Source organism: Palaemon carinicauda, chromosome 25 (assembly GCF_036898095.1).
Source record: "Palaemon carinicauda isolate YSFRI2023 chromosome 25, ASM3689809v2, whole genome shotgun sequence".
In the NCBI taxonomy this organism is placed as follows: domain Eukaryota; kingdom Metazoa; phylum Arthropoda; class Malacostraca; order Decapoda; family Palaemonidae; genus Palaemon; species Palaemon carinicauda.
In genome coordinates this window covers 9,904,828-9,914,383 of record NC_090749.1, presented here as the reverse complement: position 1 = coordinate 9,914,383, position 9,556 = coordinate 9,904,828, and the positions used below count along the sequence as shown (strand labels likewise).

General features: G+C 38.7%; 1 protein-coding gene across 1 annotated transcript; it reads right to left on the bottom strand.

Annotated features, from left to right (window-relative positions):
* Nucleotides 1–1,645: 1,645 nt before the first annotated feature.
* LOC137618853 (uncharacterized) lies at nucleotides 1,646–2,404 on the bottom strand. The gene is made up of 2 exons (XM_068349061.1): nucleotides 2,161–2,404; nucleotides 1,646–1,920 (listed from the first exon to the last, which is right to left on the bottom strand). Exons 1-2 carry the CDS (start codon nucleotides 2,402–2,404, stop codon nucleotides 1,646–1,648), a joined length of 519 nt encoding a protein of 172 aa, XP_068205162.1.
* Between the last annotated feature and the right edge of the window lie 7,152 nt (nucleotides 2,405–9,556).

The window sequence follows — 9,556 nt, the reverse complement described above, 5'->3', positions numbered from 1 at the left end:
GATATAAGTTTTTCTCCCTGTGTTTTGGTCCCTTGCGTTCCAGTGAGATAGAATAAAAACGTGGAAACTTTTTCTCGTTGACTATAATGAAGATTAATTAATGCAATTTTCTATAGATTTTGCAGAAAATAAAAGAACTCGTAACACAGTTTTCTTTCATTTTTTTTCTTGACTTTCAAGGGGGACTAAATGAAATCTATTTCTTTATCATTCCTTTATCTAAATCTATATGTTAATAAAGGCTGCATATTTGATCCTACTTATTCTATAATGACTTTGGGTTTTTTTTCTAAATAGGTTTGATGGGAAACAGGAAGATCTGCTCTTCTATTCTGTTGTAAGATTTCATAAAAAACAGTTATACTTACGAAAACTATCTCAGATTTTTAATATTAGATTTAGGGGGAGAGAGAAAAGTTATCGAGTAGTGGAAAACTATAGAAATTACAGATTCTTTTCTTCCTTATCTACAGTGGCAATTTAGTTAGATTGAGAGAGAGAGAGAGAGAGAGAGAGAGAGAGAGAGAGAGAGAGAGAAAGCAATTAAGTCAATAAAGACGAGAGACAATAGATAGGAAGATTATAAACTGCAAATGGCTCTATTCGCTATTTTTGTTATTTCCGTAGGTTCTGAATGATGCTGCAGGTAAAACCAATTCCAAAGAAAATTCTACAGTCTGGCTGTAGAATACCAAACACAGTTGCTGGAACGTTGGCTTTATTCGGCTTAAAGTTGAGGCAAGGTGCTGGCCAAGCCGGTACAGTGTTAGAGACTCAATGTTGCCTAGCAAGCACACAAACACCACCAGTCACAGTTACCAATTCACACCACATTTACCCCTACTGAGAAGAAGAATATACAGTACAGTACACATTCACATCATAACAAAACATGAATTCAATCAGATTTCACAGCAATTGCAATAATTATTCTCACATAGCATTTTCATTACAAAGCTCACCTTATTGGCACTACAAATTTCATATTCACATTCCAAACTCATTAGTACTTATTTTATTCGATAACTGGAGTCATCTCACTTACATGAAAAATACATTGGTAAAAATGGGCCTTATAACTACTAAGTCAAAATGAACACATTGACATAAGGACTCTTACTACCCTTACTGCTCCCGCTCATCTATGACAAAATCTGAGAGATAGCCAGGAGAGCGCCTAGTGCGACTTGTGCGTTGGGGCGCCTCGGAGGTTGGCGTTTCTGCAGGTGTTCCTTTCGACAGTGCTTTTCCTGGGCTGAGCGGTTCTGTGGTTTGTTGCAGTTCAGTTGCAAGCTCCCTCCCCTGGACTTGTTCTGTATCCACTCGACTTCTTTCCGTTCTCTGGCTGGGGTCTCCAGGTGGGAAAGGGGGTTCCTTGATTGATGGGAGTCTTACCATTTTCTCGCATGTTCAAGATGTGACGCCTCCTTTATCGTGTTACGTGTTTGGACTGAATACTTTGGTGCGTAACACAAACCCATTGTAGGTTGACATGCAGGAGTCTAACTTCCTCGACATCTGGTTCGTACTTGGATTTCCTAACTGTTTTCTTTAGAAGAGCTTGCTCATTTTCTGTCATCCACGATGGAGCAGCCTGCCCGTATGTTGCTTTCTTGGGGTGCAGGAACATGCGCTCATGCGATGTTTAGTTTGTAACGACGTACAGAAGGGACCTCATGCTGTGTAATGCTTGATCCAAGACAGCCTCCCACATTTCTATAGGGAGGGAGAGAGAAGCAAGAGCGAGCCTTATGGTGCACCACAAAGTTCCATTGGCTCTCTCGATCTGGCCATTGCCACGGGGGTTAAATGCAGACAAGTAGCTTGTAGCCACTCCATGATAATGAAGGAACTTTTGGTACACTGACGACCCGAAAGCAGGTCCCCTGTCTGAATGAATGTACTGGGGCAGGCCCGAAACTGAAAAGAGAGTAGACAAAAATTTAATGGTGGTACTCGCTGAGGTGTCTTCTGTTGCAAAGGCGAACGGAAATCTGCTGTGCTCGTTGCTCATGTTGAGAATGTACCTGTTCTTTGTGGTGGATGGCATCGGACCTTGGAAGTCGATAGCCAGACGGTTTAATGACCTGGTAGCTTTTATCAATGTTCCTGTGTCTTAGGAGAGCTTAGGTTTGATCTTATCACAGGTTTGACATTTACGTATGACAGTCCGAGCTTCTTCAATGGTAAAGGGTAAGTTTCTCTGTCTTATGATGGGGGTCATCCTTCTGATTCCTGGATGACACAGGTGCTCTTGAAGCTGAGTCAGCTTGTCTCTTTGAGTACAGGTAAGTGAAGCCACACATCCCGAGGCATGAGAGAAAGCATCTGCTACTTGGTTCTTTGATCCAAGTCTGTATGTGATGTCGAAGTTGAAACAACTCAGTTCCAGCCTCCACCGCATTATATTTTCATTCTTGATTTTGCCATGGTTCTTTGTGTCTAACATGAAATGCACCGATTGCTGATCAGTTATGAGTCTAAATTTACGTCCTAGCAGAAAGTGTCGCCATTTCTTGATGGCTTCTAGGATAGCACATACTTCGCGTTCCACTGCCGATTGTCGTTTCTCCAATTCAGAGCGCACGAGAAAAGAAGGCCACCGGTTTTCCTTCTTATGTCAATGAGGCTGCAACAGCGTCAGCAGAGGCATCTGTTTCGACTACAAAGATAGCTTTGTCATCCATAGCAGGAAGTGAAGCTCGAGATATTTCAGTTTTTAGTTCTTCGAGTGCTTGTTCTGCGAATTTGGCCATCAGGAAAGTTTTCACTTCGACTAACGGTCAAATTTTCTGGGAGAAATTCGGTACCCACTTCGCATAGTGGGATAAGAGTCCTAATGTTCTTTTGAGGCTAGGGGTACTGTCCGGAGGGTTTATATCCAGCAACGGACGCATTCTCTCCAGGTCAGGTAGGACTTGGTGATCATTCACTACATGGCCCAAAATTGAGATTGATGTTTGAGCATAAACATGTTTATTGTCATTTATGGTGAGTCCATACTTCAATGCCGTTTCTTGAAAGCATTTCAGATTTCTGTCGGGTTCTTCACGTGTGTGACCGCAGACCATGATGTCATCTATGTAGGCGAACATACCCTCTAGTTGCTCTTTACCAATAATTTCATCGAGAACTTGCTGAAAGTAGGTAGCCCCGTTGATTACTCCAAAAGGCAAACCCGTGAATTCGAACAGCCTTACATCTGATTCGAACGCCGTGAATTTCCGATCAGCCATGTTCAATGATATTTGATGATATGCTACCCTCAAGTCTATGGAGCTGAAGTAGCGGTAAGTAGAAATTTTCTCAATCATCTCGGTGATCCCTGGAACAGGATAAGCAATTAGGTTGGTGAATCTGTTTATGGTTTGCGAGTAATCTATGACCAATCGTTTCTTATCACACTGATCAATAACTACTACTTGAGCTTTCAACGAACTGCGACTCGGTGTGATGATGCCCGTCTCTAGCAGCCTTTTTACTTTTTTGTTGATGAACTCGGAGTCCTCTTTGGAATAACTTCTGGATTTCACCTGTATCGGGAGACAGTTGACTGTCAGATTGTCGAAGATGGCTGGCGGTTCAATTTGAGCCACAATCAGAGCACAAGATTACTGGATGCTTAGCTCCAAAGGCGGTAGCGTCCCACCAAAGTCTACGCTGACTTGCTTGTGTAACTATAGGAAGTTATGTCCCAAAACGACTGGAGCCACGCAATCATCCATCAAGTGCAGACAGAACTCAGGGTATACTCTTCCACTTACGGTTAAATCGTAATTGCAACACTTGTTAAGTTTCATTGTCTGTTTAGCATTAGCCATGGTTATGTTGCAGTCTGAAGAACAAATCACTAAGTTCATAGTCCTAGCTACTTTGGAATCTATAAAGCTTTTAAATTCTCCAGTGTCGACCAGCCTGTCCAAGGCCTAGCCTCTATTCAGTTCTACAGGTAGGACAGTTCTCTAAACACTTGGTAGTGCAGGAGAAGCTGCAGCCACAGCGGCCCCTGTTATGGAAGCAGGGATGGACTGTGGGAGGTTGTCTGGGACTATTCCAGCTACAAGATTAGAGTTAGTTGATTCACCATTATTGTTCCATTGTTTTCTTTGTAACTTGCAGACACGAGCATAATGACCTTTCTTTGCTGGTCAGTGGGCTTTGGGAGTAAGGATCCTCCACAAAAGAAGCACCTCCGACTGCTGACGGCGGCAGCACACTCACTTGGATTCGGGGAGTCACTCATTTCGATCAGAAAACTGTTGGGATTCATTTCGGGTTTTGCCTGTTCATCTATTTATGCTGCCACTGTGGTATTGGTTTCACTTGCGTAAGACGCCGAATGCAGTAGAGCCATTTCCAGTGCACGGGCTTGTTTCAGAGCTGGGGATAAGTCCAAGGATAAGCTCTCTAACAGTCTCTGTTGGATTGCATTAGATACCATACCCGTGATGTATGAATCTCTGATGGCCAGTTCTTCCGCCTGAGCGGCTGTACAATCAGTGAAGCTATATTCCGAGGCCAGACCTTTGAGGCTATCCAAAAAAGCATCTAAGTCTCGCCACTCTGTTGCTTGCAAGTGGCTAATTTGTATATGGCAAACACCTTTCTTGTTTGTTTCACAAATCTAGCCTTCAACAGGCTCATGGCAGTGGCATATGTGGTGGCACTTTTAATTATCTTTAACAGTTTACAAGATATGTGAGCAAGAAGCAAGGCCAACTTATATGGATTTAAGTGCGGGTTGATGGCCGCACAGAATGCCTCAAAGTTATCATGCCACATAATCCTTTTGTCCTCCGTTTCGGCTGATTCTGGGTCCACGTTAATCGGGCTGGGCCTCAGAAACTTGTGCATGGTGAATATTAAGCCCAATAAATTATGGAATACAAAACACAGTTGCTGGAACGTTGGCTTTATTCGGCTTAAAGTAGTGGCAAGGTGTTGGCCAAGCCAGTACAGTGTTAGAGACTCAATGTTGCCAAGCAAGCATACAAATACCAGCAGTCACTATTACCAATTCACACCAGACTGGCATGAAAAATTAAATACATATAAAAGAAATAACTGGCCTTCATTGGTTGTTAAAGTCAACAGAAAGGTAATTATTTACAAGCTTAAATTAATGAGGTAAGTAAAATAACGAGTTATTTTAACACAAATCAGTCAGTCTAAACATCCAATGTTGCATTACCGTTTGGAACAGAAAGCAACACATCAACCCCTTTTACTAATTATTGGAATTTTGAATTGGTAAAACGCACATACTAGAGCTCAAAAACTCTTCAGGGTAGAACTTTTTGGCTGAAAATGCTTGGTTATAGATTTGCCTTTGTTTGTTAAAGGATTCCACAAATATTACGTCCTTATACATCTCTTTGCCTATCAAAGTAGGGACTTAATCATTCTCCAAAATGGCCATTGTGCGAGTTTTATGGACGACATGACCAGATGAATTTGCGAAAGGTTACGATTGATCTTACAAAGTTTCAAATCTCATGATTCCATAAATCAATGGTGTCAGATCCAGTTTGAAGGACCACTAAAAAATAGAAGTTAAATTAATGTGTGGGAAATGATTCCAGGAAAACCTCCCCGCTCCAATTTCCGAATTCCTGGATTAGAGAAGTAGAGCGCCAACATTCTCACATTCAACAAACCTGAGAGATGTAACAAACACTGTTTGCTAACCATACACACATTTCTTAGAGATAAATTTATAATCATTTATATCTTGAAGGGCAGCATTGGGATAAGTTTATATTTATTAATAAATAAGTTCACATTAGAGCTGTTGATATAGATATCTTTAACCGACAGGAGTTAAGTGATTCCTTTTGCAATGATGTAAGTCGAAATAAGAGGCATTAAGTTTCCCCCTGGAGTCAACTTGAAGATTTCTAGACACTGAGAGGAAAGAAAAGAGATTCAGTATAAAACCAATTGCAAACAACAAAAAGATATAATTTACATTTATTACTAATAGTGAAGCCGATTTGTAGTAAATGACCACATCGATGTAGGCAAGAGGTTTCATTCAAAAAGAATCCTAAGGTTTTCTTATACTTCAAAGTAGATATTATTCCTTACAAGTAGATCAATTGGAGACACATCATACACTGAAGGAAGGAACCCAATTGTTTCCACGACCTTAAATTACTTGAATTGGAATCAAGCCAAAATATAGTTCCCAGTTAAATCCGGTTCTCTTTATGATAAGCAATGAATCACAAAGGATTTCGCAATATGGAGGAGGTTTCGGAAGTTATCATCAAGAGACGATCAATTAACCGGCTCGACTGATTCAGGTATATAAATATCTAGGTAGGCTAAATACAGTGTTGCCATTTCAGGATGATGTAATAAGTTGCAAGCTCAATAATTTAAATTTCCTCTTTGATAGAATTTCTTTTAATTATTCTTTTTTATCTACATTGTGAATCTTATTTCGACTTACATTATTAAAAGAAAATTATAGAAACAGAAATGATAAGGATACCCTTTGTGTTTTGTATAGGGAGGAAGAGGATACTACTGAGCATTTGGTCATGTCATCCATAAAACTAGAAAACTGGCCATTTTGGAGAATGATTAAGACACTAATTTGATAGACAAAGAGATGTGCTAGGGCGTAATATTTGTGGCATCCTTTAACGAATAAAGGCAATTCTATAACCAAGCATTTTTAGCCAGAAAATTTTACCCTGAAGGTGTTCTTGAGCTCTGGTATGTGCGTTTCAGCTATGCAAAATACCAATGATTAGTAAAACGGGTCACTGTGTTGCTTTCTGTTCTAAACGGTAATGCAACATTGGATGTTTAAACTGGCTGATTTGTGTTTAAGTAACTCGTTAATTTATTCAACTCATTACTTTTAGCTTGTAATTACTAACATTTTTGTACCCATTTATAGGTGTGATTACCTAGAACTATTAACTGCAGCAACAAATGAATGACACTTAATTCTTTTGTATGCAGCATTGGATGTTTAAACTGACTGATTTGTGTTCAAATAACTCCTTAATTTGATTACCTTATTAATTTTAGCTTGTATTTACTTACATTTCTGGACCCATTTTAAAGGTGTGATTACCCACAATTGTTAACTGTAACAACCAATGATTGGTACTCAAGTCTTTTGTATGTATTTAACTTTTCATGCCAGACCGTAAGATTTTCTTTGGAATTGGTTTTACCTGGAGTTGCAAGAATACTGTTGGTATTTATATAAGCATCATTCAGAACCTACGGAAAAGAGAAAATAGCGAACAGAACCATGTGCTGTCCATATTTCTCTCTCTCTCTCTCTCTCTCTCTCTCTCTCTCTCTCTCTCTCTCTCTAACTGAATTGCCAATGTGAATGATGAAGAAAATAATCTATAATTACTATAGTTTTCCACAATTTGCTATCTTTTCTTTCTCCCTTTAAATCTGATATTAAAAATTTGTGAGATAATTTTCGTAACTATAAGCGTTTTCCCCTGAAACATAATTAGAAAAAGATCAAAGGTCATTATAGGATAAGAAGGATTAAAAATGCAACATTTATTGACATATAGACTTTGATAAAGGTATGATATAGAATTAGATTTCATTTAGTCCCCCTCGAAAGCCAAGACAGAAACTAAAGAAAACAGTGTTGTGAGTTCTTCTATTTTCCGCAAAATCTTTAGAAAATTAAATAAATTAATCTTCATTATAGTCAACGAACATAAAGTTTTCACGTCTGTATTCTATCATTCAGTTTCTTTACTTATTAAATACTGATGAAGCAGGAAAGGCTTCCTCCAATCTCAGTGAACGTTCATTTAGTATTTCGCAAATTCCTGACGAGTGCGATCAGATGGAAAATATTTTATCATCATAATGATGTGTTTTCGGAAATTTGGGCTATTTACCGTTTTAAGAATTAATTTTTGTGTTCATAATTATTTATAATAAATTTTAATGAAAATCCTTATATCATGTGGAAGATTCAGTAAAAATTTACATAAATAGTTATAGAAAAAAAAATCAGAATTTTAAAAAGAGGCGGATCAAGTTGCTTGGATTAAAGGTTATTGTGTTCACTTTATAAATATTCGTTATTATTATTGAATACCCTCTTGACTGGAGGGTTGACAAAACATTAATCCTAAACGTGAATGCTCAATTCTTTCATGCATTGGGTAAGTCGAAGATGTTAAATAAATGCGTAGAAGGCATTGATTTGTAGACAAGGTCATATATGGTCATGCAACGATGTATGATATTTGCTGGAACAATCATGTATAAAGTCATTTCCTCCATAGTTGTACATACACACATACATAGAAGAATAAATACATTTTGAAACAGTTGGTTCTATGACGCAAGCATAAGTATAATTGTAGGTTGACATGAGTACAATTAGAACATGAGTCATCGTTTCATTATCAAATTATTACTTGAAATGCCCCCCCCCCCCCCACCCCACCCCCCCGCCCTCCCCAGTTGCGGCCAACAATAAGACTATGCCGTTATCACCTAAGATAAAAGCAAAAACAAGAACCAAATAAGTATGTATTGTTTCCGAGTTGTAAACCAATGGTCGTTTTGAACTATAACGATATCAATTATGAATTATGTCATTAGAAACAAGTGTTTATGAACGAGGATACACACACACATACAGAGAGAGAGAGAGAGAGAAGATGAACGGACCTTTCCATTTGTTGCAACTGCCACCCGCCTTTCCTCCATCTTTTGTCACCTGTAGCTCTTAGTAAACCTTTTAGGAAACACCATGCATATTAAGGTATAACGCATTTCCCAAGAGATCATCCCCCCCCCCAACAAAAAAAAAAAAAAAATCCACACTATATGTCTGTTCTATTTGTATCAAATAAAATATCTGACCAAATACCTTTATGTTGTTGACTTCTGCTGTGCTAATTTCTTTATTCCTTTTAACATAAAAATCAAATTTTTTGTTTTAATCACATGAATTTTACTTTTGTTATCTTCAAAAACAGAATTGACTTTGAATGTTTATATTTCCAGCTGTTGCTAATAGTTATACTGTAGGTGTTCAGGAATATTGTGTTGATTGTTGTTTATACTCTCATTTCTTTAATAGAGTTCCTCTTTCATTGTTTCACCATTTTTTTTTTATTTTGTAGTTTTTATGTTCCATTTTCTTCAATTGCCTAATTCTTCTGTGATTTGCGGATTTTTCTGTTCAAACTAACGTAAAATCATAGAAATTTTGTGGTTTTAACAGCCCACAATACCAGAGATGTTATTCTCTCGTTAGGGTCATGGTGATCTATTGAAAACGTCCCTGCCTGGTGATCCGCTAGACTTGGGTTTGAGTCCGGCTCAAGCTCAATAATTTCTTAGTGTCCTCAACCTCACCATCCTTGTGAGCTAAGGATGGGTACTTTGGGGGAGCCTGCTGAGTCCTTAGCAGCCATTGCCTAGCCCTCCCTGGTCCCAGCTTGGCTAGAGAGGGGACTGGGGCACTGATCATAATGTATATATGGTCAATCTCAAGGTTATTGTTATGCTAGCAAGGGCAATGCCACTGTCCCTTGTCTCT

Bases quoted from the DNA above. Each gene is read 5' to 3' on its own strand.
- LOC137618853 (XM_068349061.1), bottom strand. From the start codon at position 2,404: ATGCGGTGGAGGCTGGAACTGAGTTGTTTCAACTTCGACATCACATAC. The intron at 1,921-2,160 runs GTAAATGTCAAA...CTCTCTTTTCAG, and splicing joins AGAAGCTCGGACTGTCATAC to TTTCGGGCCTGCCCCAGTAC.